We start from the raw sequence: 19,469 nt of genomic DNA on the forward strand, positions 1-19,469 counted from the left end.
CGTCCCCGTGCTGAAGAAGTCTTCAGTGTCCTGTCTTAACGACCACCGTCCCGTTGCTCTCACATCCATCATCATGAAGTGTTTCAAGAAGCTCATCATGAGGCATACCAAGACCCTGCTGCCCCCCTCGCTGGACCCCCTGCAGTTCGCGTCCCATCCCAACCGCTCAACAGACGACGCCCTCGCCACCACCCTTCACCTGGCTCTAACCCACCTGGACAAAAAAGACACATACATTCGAATGCCGTTCATAGACTTCAGTTCACCATTCAACACAATCGTCCCTCAGCACCTGATTGGAAAACTGAAATTGCTGGGCCTGAACACCTCCCTCTGCAACTGGATCCTAAACTTCCTACAGGGAGACCTCAGTCAGTCTGTATCGAAAGCAGCATCTCCAACACCATCACACTGAGCACGGGGGGGGTCCCCAGAGCTGCATGCTCAGTCCACTGCTGTTCACTCAGCTGAACCACGACTGTGCTGCAACACACAGCTCGAACCACATCATCAAGTTCGCCGATGAAACGACTGTGGTGGGTCTCATCAGCAAAAGAACGACAAGTCAGCTTACAGAGGGGAGGTGCAGCGGCTAATGGACTGGTGCAGAACCAACAATCTGCCTCTGAAACATGAACAAAACAAAAGAGATGGTTGTTGACTTCAGGAGGGCACGGAGCGACCACTCCCTGCTGAACATCAACGGCTCTTTGGTAGAGATCGTTAAGAGAACCAAATGTCTTGGTGTTCACCTGGTGGAGAATCTCACCTGGTCCCTCAACACCAGCTCCATAGTAAAGAAAGCCCAGCAACATCTCTACTTTCTGCCAAGGCTAAGAGAAGTCCATCTCCCACCCCCCATCCTCACCACATTTTACAGAGGATGTATCAAGAGCACCCTGAGCAGCTGCATTACTGCCTGGTTCAGGAATTGCACCGTCTCGGATCACAAGACCCTGCAGCGGATAGTGAGGTCAGCTGAGAAGATCATCGGGGCCTCTCTTCCCGCTATTGCAGACACTTACACCACACACTGCCCCTGCAAAGCAAACAGTATTGTGAAGGACCCCATGCACCCCTCACACAAACTCTTCTCCCTCCTGCCATCTGGCAAAAGGTACTGAAGCATTCAGGCTCTCACGACCAGACTGTGCAACAATTTCTTCCCCCAAGCCATCAGACTTCTCAATACTCAAGAGTCCAGACTGACATCTACATCATTTATTATATTGAAATTTGTCCTCTACTGTGCCTATTGTCTTGTTTATTAATTATTGTACTGCCCTGCACTGTTTTGTGCACTTTATGTAGTCCTGTGCAGGTCTGTAGTCTAGTGCAGTTTTTATGTTGTTTTTTACGTAGTCTAGTGTAGCCTTGTGCTGTCTAGTGTAGTTTTGTGTTTCATGTAGCACCAGGGTCCTGGAGGAACATTGTTTTGTTTTTACTGTGTACTGTACCAGCAATTTATGGTCGAAATGTCAATAAACTTGACTTGATTTGAGAGGCATTGATCGTGTGGATAATCAGAAGCTTTTTCCCAGGGCTGAAATGACCATCATGAGAGGGCACAGTTTTAAGGTCCTTGGAAGTAGGTACAGAGATGTCAGGGGTAAGTTTTATTTCATGCAGAGAGTGGTGAGTGTGTGGAATGGGCTGTCGGCGATGGTGGTGGAAGTGGATATGATAGGGCCTTTTAAGCGACTCCTGGACAGGTACATGGAGCTCAGAAAAACAGAGGACTATGGGTAACCCTAGGTAATTTCTAAAGGAAGGACATGTTTGGCACAGTTTTGTGAACCGAAGGGCCTGTATTGCGCTGTAGGTTTTCTATGTTTCTACGTTTCTATATCTTCCCGAACATTAGCTCTATTCCAACTGACATTCAGATTCCCATCCGAACTCTTATCAATGTAATTTTCACTGTTGTAATAGTCTTCATCTTCACCTCACTGTTCCTTTATGTGCCGCCACCATCGTTCAATTCCATGTCAGCTCGCTGCCCTCATTAATATCTGATAGATATTCCCAGTTTGTGTTAATTTTCTATTTTAATTTAGCCCTGCTAATGATGGATAAATACAAATAGCGCCATCTCTACGAGTCTGAAGGCAGTGAAGCCTTGAATTCTAATCCTGCTAAAGTGAAGAAATGACAGAAAATGCTCAATACAATGTGACATACCTGGGGTATGGTTTTACCCCATTCCCATTAGATCAGCAATACTCCACGTGCCTTATTTGTAATACTGTACCATCTAATTAAGCCATGAAACCATCAAGATTGCAGGAACATTTCCATAAAAGACACCCTGAAAAGGCTTCTTATGGTGTAACTCAGTTCCAGAAGATGAAAGAATCATTAGAGAAGCATTGCACACTTGAGTCTTTTGCCAAGAAAGCTAATGATGACCTCCATCTTTAATATCTCTATTTTTTCCCTTTCAGGGTTCTTTTGAAGACTCTGACCTGGAGTTACACATTGACTACGGTTCTTTGCGTAATGAGACCCCCTTTCAGGGTTTCATAACTGGCAGTTTTTCAGCACGCCAAGGGCTCGACCTAAGAGTCCAGCTCAGCTCTGGAGGCCTATTATCTTGGGGTTCTGGAGACAGGTGGATCGAAGATCAATGTCACGGCAGGTGACCCGTGTGTCGTCGAGGGAGTTGGAATATCTACGGCTGTGTGCCCAGAGACTCGAGATCTTTGGGCACAGAGCTCAAAGAAAACGATGTAATGGACTTTTAACATTGTAAACCAATGAGTTGATTGTTATGTCTCCCTGCTCACCGTGAAAACAAAGACAATTCCTTCTCCCTTATTGGGGAGAGAGAGGGAGCCTGTGGTATGTCGAATGCCGGGTGAACAATGTAGTCTTTGGGATTACTGCAAGTCTGTGTCTTTAATGTTGCTTTGCTCACGCTTGAGTGCTATGTGGCGGGTGCCGAAGCTTATTTTTTGTAAGCCCCTTACCCAAGAAAAGATATGCTGGCATTGGAGAGGATCCAGAGGAGGTTCACGAGAATGATTCCAGGAATGAAAGGGTTAATGTATGAGGAACAAAAACTCACTGGAATTTGGAAGAAAGAGGGAGGATCTATCTAATATTGATATGCCTAGATAGAGTGGACATGGAAAGGATGGTTTGATAGTGGGTGAGTCTAGGACCAGAGGGCACAGCCTTAGAATAGAGGGGTGACCATTTAGAACCGAGATCAAGAGGAATTACTTTAGCCAGAGGGTGGTGAATCTGTGGAACTCATTGCCACAGATAGCTGTGGAGGCAAAGTCATTGGGTACATTTAAAACGGAGTTTGAGAGGTTCATGATTAGTCAGGGCATCAAAGGTATGAATACGGGATAATCAGCATTGATGGTCCACCAGAGCAGACTCGATGAGCTGAGAGACCTAAGCCTGCTCCTACATCTTATAGAACAGTGACTTGTTCCACCATGGTCTAATATGAAGCACCAATGCCCACAAAGAGTAGTGAATACAGCCCAGTGCACTTTGAGCATAACAACATGGAGGGCTTTTAACAAGAAACCAGCATCCATCATCAAGGACCCCACCAGCCAGGCCATGCTCCTGTCTCATTGCTGCCATCAGGAAGAAGCCTTAGGACAAACGCCATCTGGTTCAGGAACAGTTATTACCCTTCAACCATCAGGCTCTTGAACCAGAGGAGATAACTTCACTCACTCTATCACTGAACTGTTCCCACAACCTATGGAATCACTTTCAAGGACTCTTCATCTCATGTTCTTGATGTGTTTTGCTTATTTATTATATTTTTTTCTTCCTTTTTGCATTTGTAGAGTTTGTTTTTTGCATGTAGGTTGTCCGCCCTGTTGGGTGCCAACTTTCATTGATTCTCTTGTATTTACTGTGAATGCTCACAAGAAAATGAATCTCAGGGTTGTGTGATATATGTACTTTGATAATAAACATATTTTGAACTTTGAAATATCTTGGGATTTAAGTTATAACACAACCCAAGAAAAACTTTAGGGAGAAAAGTGTTCTACTGTAACCTAGAAATTAAATACTTTTATACCCCCCCGCCCCCTAAAGTTTCCAACTTTATATATTACGTTCCAATACTAATGTAGTATTCCATTATCCTCTCTTATAAACTTACAGTGGTAATGAATTGCAACACTGAACAACATATGAAAGCTCATCACTTCTTTATGATCCAAAGAACCACCTCTCATTTTGAAATACTACAACTTTAAAGAGGAATACACTTTGGAAAACAAAAGCAGCATGATAATTACAAAGCACTTCCATACACATCATGCAGAACATATCCACTATTCTGAGCATACAGTATGTTAGGAGGTGGCAGCAACCATCGCTGGAACTGTTCATAAGCACAGTCTAAGTTTGCATAAAATGCAAGGGGTTGGTGGTTTAGTACAATCAAAATGAAAAATATCTAAGGTTATTAGAACTATGTAGATTGACTGCAGTACCTTAATGTGCTGGTTGCTGCACTCTCTCAGGATAGGATTGGGCAGACTGCTGCAGTGTTTCCTCCAGTTGTTGTAGATCGAAAGGACAACTTCTGTCAGTTTAGGTGGCCATTTTGCCAAGAACTTCTGACCAAGAACTTTTAAATATTTTAGCATTAGATCCAGTATCCCTCCATTCTTCAGATTATTCAGTAAGAACTTATGAACTTCTTGCTTTTCTGTTTGTACAAAAATAAGGTTCAGGTTATAAAGATCTATTGATGATTAACGTGCTACACTTCATTAGGTATGGCCCATCTCAATCCCCTATATTATTCACATTAAAATTTCTTTCAATTGTGAAATATACGCAAGCTCAAAGAAAAGTTATCAAACAACTGACATTCAGAACCACATTGAAAATAAACATTGTGGAAAAGTTAGTGCTTAGTGCAAAGTCTGAAAAACAAATAGAATAAGTTCAGCAAATCTCCACACAAGAGACTGCAAGTGAATGAGACCTGTCAATTAATGTCCCTACCTTAGCTTGTTCCATTAGCCTGAATTCAACCTACAGTGTATCCCCCGAAGCCCTTCCTATTCATGTAGCTGTCTGATATATGCCTTTGTTTTTAAACACTGTAATTCTACCTTCCTCTAATACTTTCTCTGAAAGTTCATTCCATATATACACCAGTTTCTGGGAAAAAGCTGCCCTCTAGTTCCCTTTAAATCTTTTCTCTCTCATCTTAAACATTTGTCCAGCAGTTTTAGATTCCCTTATCCTGGGAAAAAGACCGTAACAATCCACCTTACTATACTGCTCATGATTTTATAAACCTCTGTAAGGTCACCCAAGAAAAACAGTGCCAACCTTTCCAGGCCTCTTTTTTTTAAACTCAACTCCTCCAATTGTGAAAACATCCTTGTGAATACTTGTTGCACCTTGTCTAAGTTAATCACACCCTTCTCATAATATGGTGACCAAAACTGCACACAATATTCTAGGTGTCATCTCACCAACATTCGACTGAACTGTAGCATTACATCCGAACCAATGAAGGCAGATGTGCCATATGCCTTCTTCACCCTCCTCTTTATCTGCGTTGCTGCTTTCTGGGAACTACACACTTGAACCCTCTGGGTCTGTCAGTTCCCAAGGCCCTGCTGTTCGTTGTGTCCATCCTGCCCTGGTTTAACTTCCCAAAATGCACTACTTCACGCTTGCCTGAGTTTAAATTTTACCTGCCAATCCTTTGCTCACTCTCCCAGTTGATCAAGATCCTTTAGGAACTTTGATTTGAAACCAACGTTCTTCACTCTACACCGTATTACCAACTTAGTATCATACCACCAACATTCTCACCCAAATCACAGGCATCCAATTGTGAAAACAACGAGGAAGCATTGACTCCTTCTGCCAAGCCACTTTTGTATTGTGGAAACAAAGAGGAAACAAAATGTTTCACAGATATAGGGGGAGAAACAGAAAGGCTGGTCTGTGAGTCTCTACATCTTTTACCTTTTCCCTCTTGGGTACACACATGTAGACCAGAATAACAGCAGACCCATGAAGGGCCAGATACTGGTACTAAATATACTAAAAGACCAAGGAAAGGCCAACGAAAGAGCTCAAACAGTGATGGACTGTGAGAGATCAGACACCAGCAGTAAGAAATTTCAAAGAACATGAAAAGGCACACTACACAGAGACAGCAAGCGAGACTCACAATTGACGTAACTGTTCAAAGAATGACGTTATCTGGGGAGGAGGAAGATGGTTAGGAGTGGGGTATACCTAGCTTTTTTTTTAATTCTTTTTATTTTCAAAACTAAAGGAAAAGATAGGAGCTCCCAGAATAAAATAGATGATGCTTTGAACGAGATACGGTCCCTAGAGTAATTAATATTCTAAATTAAAGAGAGCAATTACAGTGCTTAATTTCTGCCCCAATGCAGGCATCTCCAGTGGCAGATTCAGTACAAAGATAACCGAGTTGGGAGAGGAGGTGGTAAAATGAATCTGAGTATTCTTGTACAGCAGACAATGAAAGAAAACATGCACATACAGCAAACAGATAAGGAAAGTGGAACACTGGCCTCTATGGCAAAAGGTTTCAAGACCAGGAGCAGGATCAGTGTCTAAAGATAATGGGTAAAAGCCATGGAGAATAGAGATGATCATAAATGTGGAAATATTATATATACAGTTGGCCCTCCTTATCCACGGGTTCCGTATGCACGGATTCAACCAACCGCAGATTGAGAAAACCTAGAAGTTCTCTCTCTAGCACCTGTTGTTTGAGCATTGTTCGCTGAGTCTCATTCAATCGCTACTTTGTTTCTGTGAAAAAATGGCTTCTAAAAAGCAAATAAGTGGTCAAAGCAATTCCTCAAAGGCTAAGAGGGAGCATAAAATGCTATCTCTCGCCGAGAAAGTAGAAATCTTAGATCTTTTGAAAATCATATACTATTCAGAGATGGTCTGCCTGGCATCAGTGGTCATATAATCAGGTCTTGTGATATGCACCAGCTGCGCACACTACCATCCACCACCTGCTCCCCTGGTTTCCTGTGACCCTGATCGGGGTGGGGGGGGGGGCTACATGTTCCCCAGGGGTGACCTGCAGGGCCAACCAGAGGAAAGCAGCGCCTTATAACTCCTTTAGTAGAAATATATCTTATCTCTACCCGCCACTAAAAGCAGGTGGATGATAGATAAAGGCAGCCAAAGAAACAACAGCAACACCCACAAAATGCTGGAGGAACTCAACAGACCAGGCAACATCTATGGAAGAAAGTACAGTCAATGTTTTGAGCCAAAACCCTAGGCCTGGCCTGCTGAGTTCCTCCAGCATTTTGTGCGTGTTGCTCAGATTTCCAACATCTGCAAATTTTCTCTTGTTCAAAGAAACAACAGAATAAGAAGCAGGAGTGTGAAGGTTGGAGACCGCTGCTGGAGGAAGATAAATAGGAACACAAAGGTCTAGACCTTTGAATGCTGGAATCTGACAAGTAAAGGTAGTGATAATGGGGAGAGGTGAATTGCAGATGGAGCAAGAATCAGAGGGGTTTGAGGGAAAGGAAACAATAATGAGAAGACAGGAAGAGGATCATACGGGTGAAAAGAACTCACTGGAAGGGAGTATAACCTGAAATTGGAAAACTCAGTGTTCACCCACAATTATATTGTAGACTATTCAGGCAAATATAAGGAATTGTTCCTCTAGTTTGTGTTGAGCCTCACTTTAGCTGTGGAGAAGACCAAGGATGAACAGGTCAGTGTAGGAATAGGAAGGGATGATGAAATGACATACAGCTGAAGCTTGGGGTGACCATTGCAGACTGAGCATAGGTGTTCTGCAAAACAGTTACCCAGTCTATACTTGGTCTCATTGACAAATATCAGTAGCATCAATGGAGCAAAAAGGTTGGAGGTGGTTTGTGGCAATCTTTTTCCAAAGGTTTCTGTGAAGACAAGCTTGGTCAAAGAGACAAGTTTTACCAAGTGTCTTAAAGTAGGAAATAAAAACTAAGGGCAAGACGATTAGGGAGGAGATTCAAAAGAGTAGGTTCCAAACAACTGAGGAGGCAAATATCAAAGTTTACCCCGTAATCAAAAGGTCAAACTTCGAGTAGAACTAACGTCAGGGGGCCAAGATTGCAGGAAATTACAATGGCAGAAATGGTCAAGGCCATTTGTTGATTTAAAAAACTGGTAGAAATCTAAAAAAAGTTGTCGTTTAGCCACATCAACACAAATCCAGCAAACAGAGTTTGCTGATTTATGTTAATCAGACCTTCACAGAGTAAAAAGCTCTTTTCTAAAGTTAACAAAAAACATTCTCATAGCCCAACAAATTCTCAACTTTCCTCAGAAAATAAAAACCAAATGAACTGCATAATTACACGCCATAAGCAGCTAAAGGAATATGGATATGTAACTTTTCTATCTAAATTACAAAAAAAACGTATGATTCAGAATTTTGTTTTGAAGTTTTACACCTTACATGGTCACAACAGCTTTTTCGGGTGTTTCCTGGACAAAATACTGGCTCAGGGGTATCAAATCAACATTTCCAATCTGTAATCATAACACAGATGCAAAAATGTCAAAGTTTCAATCTTGCTTAATCTGGCAACACAAAGATAATCCCCAAACCTCACATACTGGGATTAGTTGGGGAATTATTGAAGAATGAAAATGTTGAGAAATGTGGACTCTGGTTTCCTCCTACATTCCCAAACATGCAGGACAATAGGTTAACTGGCCACTGTAAGGTGTGGGGCAGACAGTAGCGTAATGTTTAACACAATGTGTTACAGCACCCTAGTTGTAAGACTAGGGTTTGACCCCCACTGCTGTCTGTAGGTAGCTTGTACGGTCTCCCCATGACCACGTGGTTTTCTTCTGAGTGCCTCAGTTTCCTCCCACATTTCACAGTCGTAAGGGTTACGGTTGGTGAGTTTTGGAGATGTTACTTTGGTAAATGAAGCGACACATGAGGCTGCAATTCTCACAGATGTGATTTGATGCAAACAACGCATTTCACTGTATGTTTCGATGTACATACGAGAAATAAAGCTAATCTTTATTTTTAGTCTCCTGACTAAGTGAATAGATGACTTGTACAATCTGAGGGGAGTTGAGGAGAATATTAGAACATTTTTTAAAACTAGGATTAATACTGGATTAGTATACATGTGTCAGTGGCAGATGACGAGGCTGTTATGACCATAAGACACAGGAGCAAAACACACAAAATGCTGACACAGGACCTGTCAAAGAGTTTTGGCCCAAAACGTCGACTGTACTTTTTGCCATAGATGCTGCCCAGCCTGCTGAGTTTAAAACATAGAAACCATACAGCATAATAAAGGCCCACAATGCTGTGCCAAACACGTACTTTTAGAAATTACCTAGTTACCCATAGCCCTCTACTTTTCTAAGTACAATGTACCTATCCAGGAGTCTCTTAAAAGACCCTATTGCATCCACCTTCACCACCATTGCCAGCAGCCAATTCCACGCACTCACCACCCTCTGCATAAAAAACTTACCCCCGACATTTCCTCTGTACCTACTTCCAAGCACCTTGAAACTGTGCCCTGTCGTGATAACTATTTCAGCCTTGGGAAAAAGTCTCTCAGTACCCACACCATCAATGCCTCTCATCATCTTAGACACCTCTATCAAGTCAACTCTCATCCTCCGTTGCACTAAGGAGAGAAGGATGAGTTCACTCAAGCTATTCTCATAAGGCATACTCCCCAATCCAAGCAACATCCTTGTAAACAGAACAACAGAACTTAACTAAAAAGACAATACAGGGAGAAAAAATGAGGTATGAACACAAGCTAGCCAGGAATATAAAGGAAGATAGCAAAAGCTTTTTTAGGTATGTGAAGAGAAAGAAGATAGTTAAGAACAATGTTGGGCCTTTGAAGAATGAATTGGGTGAAATTGTTATGGGAAACAGAGAAATGGCAGAAGAATTTAATAAGTACTTTAGATCTGTTTTCACTAAGGAAGACACAAGCAATCTCCCAGATGTATGGATGGGCCAAGGACATAGGGTAACAGAGGAAATGAAACAGATTGCCATTAGGAAGAAAACGGTGATGAGAAGACTGATGGGACTGAAGGCTGACAAATCCCCACGTCCAGATGGTCTGCATCCTAGGGTACTAAAGGAGGTGGCCCTGGAAATTGCGGATGCATTGGTAATCATTTTCCAGTGTTCCTTAGATTAAGTGTGAGGTTATCCACTTTGGGAGTAAGAACAGGAAGGCAGATTATTATCTGAACGGTGTAGAGTTAGGTAAGGGAGAAATACAAAGAGATCTAGGAGTCCTTCTTCATCAGTCACTGAAGGTGAATGAGCAAGTGCAGCAGGCAGTGAAGAAGGCTAATGGAATGTTGGCCTTTATTACAAAGGGAATAGAGTACAAGAGCAAGGAAATCCTCTTGCATTTGTACAGAGCCCTGGTGAGACCACACCTGGAGTATTGTGTACAGTTTTGGTCTCCAGGGTTAAGGAAGGACATCCTGGCTGTAGAGGAAGTACAGCGTAGATTCACGAGGTTAATTCCTGGGATGTCTGGACTGTCTTACGCAGAGAGGTTAGAGAGACTGGGCTTGTACACGCTGGAATTAAGGAGATTGAGAGGGGATCTGATTGAAACATATAAGATTATAAAGGGATTGGACAAGATAGAGGCAGAAAATATGTTCCAGATGCTGGGAGAGTCCAGTACCAGAGGGCATGGTTTGAGAATAAGGGGTAGGTCATTTAGGACAGAGTTAAGGAAAAACATTCTTCTCCCAGAGAGTTGTGGGGGTCTGGAATGCACTGCCTCGGAAGGTAGTGGAGGCCAATTCTCTGGATGCTTTCAAGAAGGAGCTAGATAGGTATCTTATGGATAGGGGAATCAAGGGATATGGGGACAAGGCAGGAACCAGGTATTGATAGTAGTTGATCAGCCATTATCTCAAAATGGCGGTGCAGGCTCGAGGGGCCGAATGGTCTACTTCTGCACCTATTGTCTATTGTCTAAATCTCCTCTGCACCTTTTCTATAGTTTCCACATCCTTCCTGTAGTGAGGTGACCAGAACTGAGCACAGTACTACAAGTGGGGACTGACCAGGGTCCTATATAGCTGCAACATTACCCCTCGGCTCTTAAACTCAGTTCCATGGTTGATGAAGGCCAATGCACTGTACGCCTTCTAAACCACACAGTCAACCTGCGCAGCAGCTTTCAGTGTCCTATGCACTCAGAGCCAGGATCCCTTTGATCCTCCACACTGCCAAAAGTCCTACCATTAATACTACATTCTGCCATCATATTTGACCTACCAAACTGAACCACCTCTCACTTACCAAGGTTGAACTCCATCTGCCACTTCTCAACCCAGTTTTGCATCCTATCGATGTCCTGCATAAACCTCTGATGGCCCTCCATACACCCAACCTTTGTGTCATCAGCAAATTGACTAACCCATTCCTCCACTTTCTCATCCAGGTCATTTATAAAAATCAAAACAGATCCCTGAGATACACCACTGGTCACTGACCTCCATGCAGAATATGACCCAACTACAACCACTCTTTGATTCTGTGGGCAACCCAATTCTGGTTCCACAAGGCAAGGTCCCCTTGGATCCCATGCCTTCTTACTTTCTCCTTGCATGTGGTACCTTATTAAATGCCTTGCTGAAATCCATATACACTACATCTACTTCTCTACCTTCATCAATGATTTTAGTCACATCCTCAAAAAATTCAATCAGGCTTGTAAGGCAAGACCTGCATTTGACTATTCCTAATCATATTATGCCTCTCCAAATGTTCATAAATCCTGCCTCTCAGGATCTTCTCAAGCAGCTTACCAACCACTGAGGTAAGACTCACTGGTCTATAATATCCTTGGCTATCTCTACTCCCTTTCTTGAATAAGGAAACAACATCTGCAATGCTCCAATCCTCTGGAACCTCTCCCAACCCCATTGATGATGCAAAGATCATTGACAGAGGCTCAGTAATCTCCTCCTTCACCTCCTACAGTAGCCTGGGGTACATCTCATCCAGTCACAGTGATTTATCCAACTTAATGCTTCCCAAAAGCTTCAACACATCCCTTTCTTAATGTCTCTATGCTCAAGCTTTTCAGTCCGCTGTAAGTCATCCCTACAATCACCAAGGTCCTTTACCGTAGTGAATACTGAATCAAAGTATTCATTAAGTATCTCCACTATCACCTTGGGTTCCATACACATTTTTCTACTGTCACACTTGATTGGTCCTATTCTATCAAGACTTATCCTCTTGCTCTTCACATACTTGTAGAATACCTTGGGGTTATTCTTAATCCTGCTCGCCAAGGCCTTCTCATGGCATTTTCTGGCTCTCCTAATTTCATTCTTAAGCTCCTTCCCGCTAGCCTTATAGCTTTCTAGATCTCTATCATTATCTAGTTTTTTGTACCTTTCGTAAACCTTTCTTTCCTTCTTGACTAGATTTTCAACAACCTTTGTACACCATGGTTCCTGTACTCTACCATCCTTTCCCTGTCTCATTGGAACGTACTTATGCAGAACTCCACGCAAATATCCCCTGAACATTTGCCACATTTCTGCCGTACATTTCTCTGAGAACATCTCTTCCCAATTTATGCTTCCAAGTTCCTGCCTGATAGCCTCATATTTCCCCTTACTTCAATTAAGCACTCTCCTAAATTGTCTGTTCCTATCCCTCTCCAATACTATGGTAAAGGAGATAGAATTGTGATCACTATCTCCAAAATGCTCTCCCTCTGAGAGATCTGAAACCTGACCAGGTTCATTTCCCAATACCAGATCAAGTACAACCTCTCCTCTTGTAGTCTTATCGAAATACAGGCAGTTCCCGGGTTACGAGCGAGTTCCGTTCCTGAGTCCGTCTTTAAGTCGGATTTGTACGTAAGTCAGAACAGGTACATCCAGTATTATTTAGCGTCAGTTAGTCAAACGTTTGTCTTAATATATAGTATATATTTTACCTTTCTATACATGTAAAACACTTAAGAAACGTATGTATTTCAATAATTAAATCTGTGCATTGCGTGTAATAATTGTAGCTTTCATTGGGGCAGGGCCTTTCACATGCTCCATTATTTTCACTTTATCCTTTAAAATTGTTCCGTGATCGTTTTCTGTCAATGGAACAGAAACACTGTGGATTCAGCAGCAGCTGCAGGCTGCAGGTCCTGAGCTGAGCTCCCCTGGGTGCTAAAGTCCACCCGCACTGAGACAGGTTAAATGGGACAAGTGGGACCGGTGCTGACTGGACGGGGGGGGTGGGGTCAGGGTGAATCTTGCAAAGAAAAATTTAAGCCAAATACAAAGTTACACACTCAACACAGTGTTAACTGCAACGACTCATCTTGATCCGACTCATCTCAGACAGCATCTTGATCCGACTTAAAATGGTGAACGGCGTTGTGATTCAACTTAAAATGGCAGACGGCATATTCCTTCCTCTGTTTGTAAGTCGGGGACTGCCTGTATTGTGTCAAGAAACCTTCCTGAACACACCTAGCAGACTCCGCCCCATCGAAAACGCAATATTGGGTAAATTAAAATCTCCCACCACAACGACCCTGTTATTATTACACCTTTCCAGAATCTGTCTCCCTATCTGCTCCTTGATATCCTGGTTACTATTGGGGGTGGTCTGTAAAAAACACCCAATAGAGTTATTGACCCCTTCCTGTTCCTAACCTCCACCCACAGAGACTCAGCAAACAATCCTTCCATAACTTCCTCCTTTTCTGCAGCTGGGACACTATCTCTGATCAGCAGTGCCACACCCCCACCTCTTTTGCCTCCCTCACTGTCCTTTCTGAAACATCTGAGGCCTGGCACTCTAAGTAGCCATTCTTGCCCCCAAGCCATCCAAGTCTCTGTAATGGCCACAACATCATAGCTCCAAGTACTGATTCACGCTCTAAGCTCATCCACTTTGTTCATGATACTCCTTGCATTAAAATAGGCATAGCTCAAACCATTAGTCTGAGCACATCCCCTCTCTACCACCTGCCTATCCTCCCACTCACACTATCTACAAGCTTTCTCGATTTTTGAGCCAACCGCCCCTTCCTCCTTCTCTTCAGTTTGGTTCCCACCCCCCAGCAATTCTAGTTTAAATTCTCCCCAATAGCCTTAGCAAACCTCCCTGCCAGGATATCGGTCCCCATCAGATTCAAGTGCAACCTGTCCTTTTTGTACAGGTCACACCTGGAGTTTCTCCAGCATTTTGTATGTGTTTCTCGGACTTCCAACATCTGCGGATTTTCTTGTTTGAGACATAGGGGCAAAATAGGCCATTCGGCCCTTTTGACCCTGTTCCACCATTCCATTATGGCTGATTTATTATCCCTTTTAACCCCATTCTCCTGCTTTGTCCCCACAACCTTTGTTACCCTGACTAATCAAGAACCTATCAAACTCCACTTAAAATATACCCAATGACTTGGCTTCCACAGCCATCTGTGGCAATGAATTCCAGACTCACTAACTTCTAGTTAAAGGAATTCCTCCTCCTCCTCTTATCTGCTCTAAGTAGACAACCTCATGTTTTCAGGTTGTGCCTCTGGTCCTAAACTCCCCTACTACAGAAAATATCCTCTCTACATCCACCCTATCTAGGTCTTTTGATTTTCGGTAGAGTTCAATACTGCAAGTGGGGTCTGACCGATGCCTTATGAAGCCTCAGCATTAACTTCTTGTTTTTATAATCTATTCCACTCGAAATGAATGCTAACATTGCATTTGCCTTCCTTATCACTGACTCAACCTACAAATAACCTTTAGGGAATCCTGCATGAGAACTCCCAAGTCCCTTTGCACCTCTGGTGATTTAATTTTTTCCCCATTCAGAAAATAGTCTACCATTTATTCCTTCCACCATACACTTTGGTACACTATACAGGTGTCCCCCACTTTACGAATTTTCGCTTTACACCACTTCGCTTTTGCAAAAGACCAACATTAGTAACCTGTTTTCACATTACAAAGAGGATTTTTTGCTTTTACAAAAAATTTTCCCATATAAATTAATGGTTCTTCGCTTTACACCATTTCGGCTTAACAAAGGTTTCACAGGAACGCTCTACCCTTGTAAAGTGGGGGGACACCTGCATTCCATCTGCCATTTCTTTGACCATTCTCCCAATCTAAGTGCTTCTGCAAACTCCATTTCCTCAACACTACCTGCCGGCTCACCCAACTTCACATCATCCACAAACTTGGCCACAAAGCTGTCAATTACGTCATCCAAGTTATTAACATATAACGTGAAAAGAAGCATTCCCAACACCGACTCCTGTGGAACACCACTAGTCACTGACAGCCTACCAGAAAACAATCCCTTTATTCCTACTCGTTGCCTCCTACCAGTCAACCAATCTTCCATCCATGCTAGTATCTTTCCTGTAATACTACAAGTTCCCATCTTGTTAAGCAGCCTCATGTGTGGCATCTTGTCAAATGCTATCTGAAAATTCAAAAATACCACATCCACTGCTTCTCCTTTGACTATCCTGCTTGTTATTTCCTCAAAGATTTCCAACAGATTTATTAGACAAGATTTCTCCTTAAGGAAACCATGCTGACTTTGGCCTGACATTCCTGAATTTCTGGCATACTGCTAGTGTCTTCCATAGTGAAGACCGACACAAAATACTTAGTAAATTTATCCGATTTTTTTTTGTTCTCCATTATCATTTCTTTGTCCTCCATTATGGTGTTCTAGACTGAATGTTTCTGTCAAGATTTGACACGGACAACTGGAGAGTTGTATTAAGAAAGAATCGCAAAGAAGCCCCAATCTGAAAACCTACCAAATTCCATGAAAGATGAAGGGTCAGATTGCATTCTATAAGGGCCCATTAGTTGTTGACTTTCCTTTTTCATTTCTGTCTGTACTTCAAAAGTGTTAAAAGCATCTTCTTCATCCTCCAGTTCTACCCTTTTCAACCTAGTGAGAGAACAGAAATTAGAATATAATGTGATTGTCTCATTATTGAATTAGTACTGTGTGTATCGGGTGGATCTCAAGGGATGCAAGAGTCCAAAAAAAGGATGAAGCAATTATTAGCCCCTTGAACTTGCTCTACCATACAATAAGAACACTGCTGACCAATCTTGGCCTCAACGCAGATCTCTCTCTACATATCCTTTAACTTTTATACAAGGATAAAATGAAGGATATACACTCAGTGGCCACTTTATTAAATACACCTGCATGTGAATGGAAATATTTAATTGGCCAACATTGGGCAGCAACTCAGTGCATAGGAACATGCAGACATGGTCAAGAGGTTCAGCTGTTTTTCAGACCAATGGAGAACTATGATCTAAGTGACTTTGATCGTGGAATAATTGTTGGAGCCAGATGGGATGGTTTGAACATCTCAGAAACTGCTGATCTCCTAGGATTTTCACACACAAATGTTTCTAGTGTTTACAGAGGATAGTACAAAAAAACCCAAAAAACATTCAGTAAACAGCAGTTCTGTGGGCAAAAATACATTGTTAATGAGAAAAGTCAAAGGAGAATGACCAGATTGGGCAAGCTGTCAATAAGGTGACAGTAACTCAAATAACCACATGTTAAGTAACAACAGTGGTGTGCAGAAGAGTATCACACTGAATGCAGAACACGATGAACCTTAAAGTAGATGGGCTACTGCAGAAGACTGCACCAGGTTCCACTCTTAGACCTAAAAAAGTGGCCAGAGTTTAGACCTAGGTGGAAGGCAGAAAAATCTTCATTCACTCACTACATGCTTGAGAGTATGATTCTAGAAATTAAACAGGATAAATAATTTATCTTTTAAATCATTCAAAATTTTTGATGTGTTAACTAGGAAAACTGACGCAAGCAATACTTCAGATGAAGTTTACATGGACTTCAGATAAGCCTTAAACAAAGTCCTATGAAGCTTGGTCTAGAGAGTTAAGGCACAAGGGATGGCAAACTGAATCCAGATTTGGCTTGATGAGAGGAGTCAGAAACTGGGGTTGGATGATTGCTTCTGTCTGGAAATGGTAATAAATGGTGTGATCCAGGAATTGGTCCTGGTACCTTTTGCTGTATATTAAAAATTTTAATAAAAATGTCAGTGGGCCACAAGAAAGTTGCAGACAAAATGACAAATGATAACAACACAACAAGAAAAATACGGCAGCATAGAGAGAATGCATAAGAGGTTTACTAGGACTTCGCCCAGTATAGAAGGCACCAGTTAAAAGAGAGATTGAATAGGCTGGGTTTATTCTCACTGGAACATAAAAAGCTGAAGGGGGACATTATAGAGGTTTATAAAATTATGAAGGGCATAGATAGGATAGATAGATAGATAGAATTTTTTTTTTAGGACAAAGTAGTCTAGAAGTCACAGGGTTAAGGTGAGCAGGGAAAAATATAAAGAGGATCTGAGTGGTGGGGTTTTCCACAAAGGTTGGCAGTTATATAACACAAGTTACCAGAGGAAGTGGTACAACTTGGATACATGTTTAGATATGAAAGGCATAGATGGATATGGACATCACTGTTTCTATGGATAAGATGAGTCGAAAGGATCAGTTTTCACACTGTGATTACACAATAACCTAAAGGACCATAACAGCAATTAAACAGAAAGGCAACTTGAGAGAATAACGGTCATCATGGCATGTTTTTTTAATATTATCTATGCAGATCTGATTATGATACTGTAATGAACCACATGGAAAAGTTAGTTGACTGGGGTCATTAGATTGGTCCTAGGATGAGGGATGATTACATGAGACTGAAAAGGATTGACACTCATCACTGGGAAGACAAGATTTGATTTTATTAAAACAATAATGCAATATACAGTATTAGTCAGTTAATATTATTAATACAATAATACTAATTATGGAGAAGGATAGGACTGGACCCAGGGTTGAGATTTTTGATTGGAGAAAGGCTAACTTTGAGGAGATGCGAAAGGATTTAGAAGGAGTGGGTTGGGACAATTTGCTTTATGGGAAGGATGTAATAGAGAAATGGAGATCATTTAAAGGTGAAATTTTGAGGGTACAGAATCTTTATGTTCCTGTTAGGTTGAAAGGAAAGGTTAAAAGTTTGAGAGAGCCTTGGTTTTCAAGGGATATTGGAAACTTGGTTAGGAAAAAGAGAGATATCTACAATAAATATAGGCAACATGGAGTAAATGAGGTGCTCGAGGAATATAAAGAATGTAAGAGAAATCTTAAGAAAGAAATTAGAAAAGCTAAAAGAAGATATGAGGTTGCTTTGGCAAGTAAGGTGAAAATAAATCCAAAGGGTTTCTACAGTTATATTAAAAGCAAAAGGATAGTGAGGGATAAAATTGGTCCCTTAGAGAATCAGAGTGGACAGCTATGTGTGGAGCCGAAAGAGATAGGGGAGATTTTGAACAATTTCTTTTCTTCAGTATTCACTAAGGAGAAGGATATTGAATTGTGTAAGGTAAGGGAAACAAGTAGGGAAGTTATGGAAACTATGACGATTAAAGAGGAGGAAGTACTGGCACTTTTAAGGAATATAAAAGTGGATAAATCTCTGGTCCTGACAGGATATTCCCTAGGACCTTGAGGGAAGTTAGTGTAGAAATAGCAGGGGCTCTGACAGAAATATTTCAAATGTCATTAGAGACGGGGATGGTGCTGGAGGATTGGCGTATTGCTCATGTGGTTCCATTGTTTAAAAAGGTTCTAAGAGTAAACCTAGCAATAATAGGCCTGTCAGTTTGATGTCAGTGGTGGGTAAATTAATGGAAAGTATTCTTAGAGATGGTATATATAATTATCTGGATAGACTGGGTCTGATTAGGAACAGTCAACATGGATTTGTGCATGGAAGGTCATGTTTGACAAATCTTATTGAATTTTTTGAAGAGGTTACGAGGAAAGTTGACTAGGGTAAAGCAATGGATGTTGTCTATATGGAATTCAGTAAAGCCTTTGACCAAGTTCCACACAGAAGGTTAGTTAGGAAGGTTCAATCATTAGGTGTTAATATTGAAGTAGTAAAATCAATTCAACAGTGGCTGGATGGGAGATGCCAGAGAGTAGTGGTGGATAACTGTCAGGTTGGAGGCCAGTGACTAGTGGTGTGCCTCAGGGATCTGTACTGGGTCCAATGTTGTTTGTCATATACATTAATGATCTGGATGATGGGGTGGTAAATTGGATTAGTAAGTATACAGATGATACTAAGGTAGGTGGCGTTGTGGATAATGAAGTAGGTTTTCAAAGCTTGCAGAGAGATTTAGGCCAGTTAGAAGAATGGGCTGAACGATGGCAGATGGAGTTTAATGCTGATAAGTGTGAAGTGCTACATTTTGGTAGGAATAATCCAAAATAGGACATACATGGTAAATGGTAGGGCATTGAAGAATGCAGTAGAACAGAGTGATCTAGGAATAATGGTGCATAGTTCCCTGAAGGTGGAATCTCATGTG

General features: G+C 41.8%; 1 protein-coding gene across 2 annotated transcripts in view; it reads right to left on the minus strand.

The window, feature by feature from the left end:
• cabin1 (calcineurin binding protein 1) overlaps positions 1-19,469 on the minus strand; it is a 564,595-nt gene that overhangs the window by 473,735 nt on the left and 71,391 nt on the right. For both annotated transcript variants that reach the window (XM_073055615.1, XM_073055613.1), the window contains exons 10-11: positions 15,837-15,973; positions 4,476-4,693 (exon numbers count right to left, since the gene is read on the minus strand). In XM_073055615.1, coding sequence (XP_072911716.1) covers positions 4,476-4,693; positions 15,837-15,973 — 355 coding nt within the window. The remainder of the gene's footprint in view (positions 1-4,475; positions 4,694-15,836; positions 15,974-19,469) is intronic.

Source organism: Hemitrygon akajei, chromosome 9 (assembly GCF_048418815.1).
Source record: "Hemitrygon akajei chromosome 9, sHemAka1.3, whole genome shotgun sequence".
NCBI classification, from domain to species: Eukaryota; Metazoa; Chordata; class Chondrichthyes; order Myliobatiformes; family Dasyatidae; genus Hemitrygon; species Hemitrygon akajei.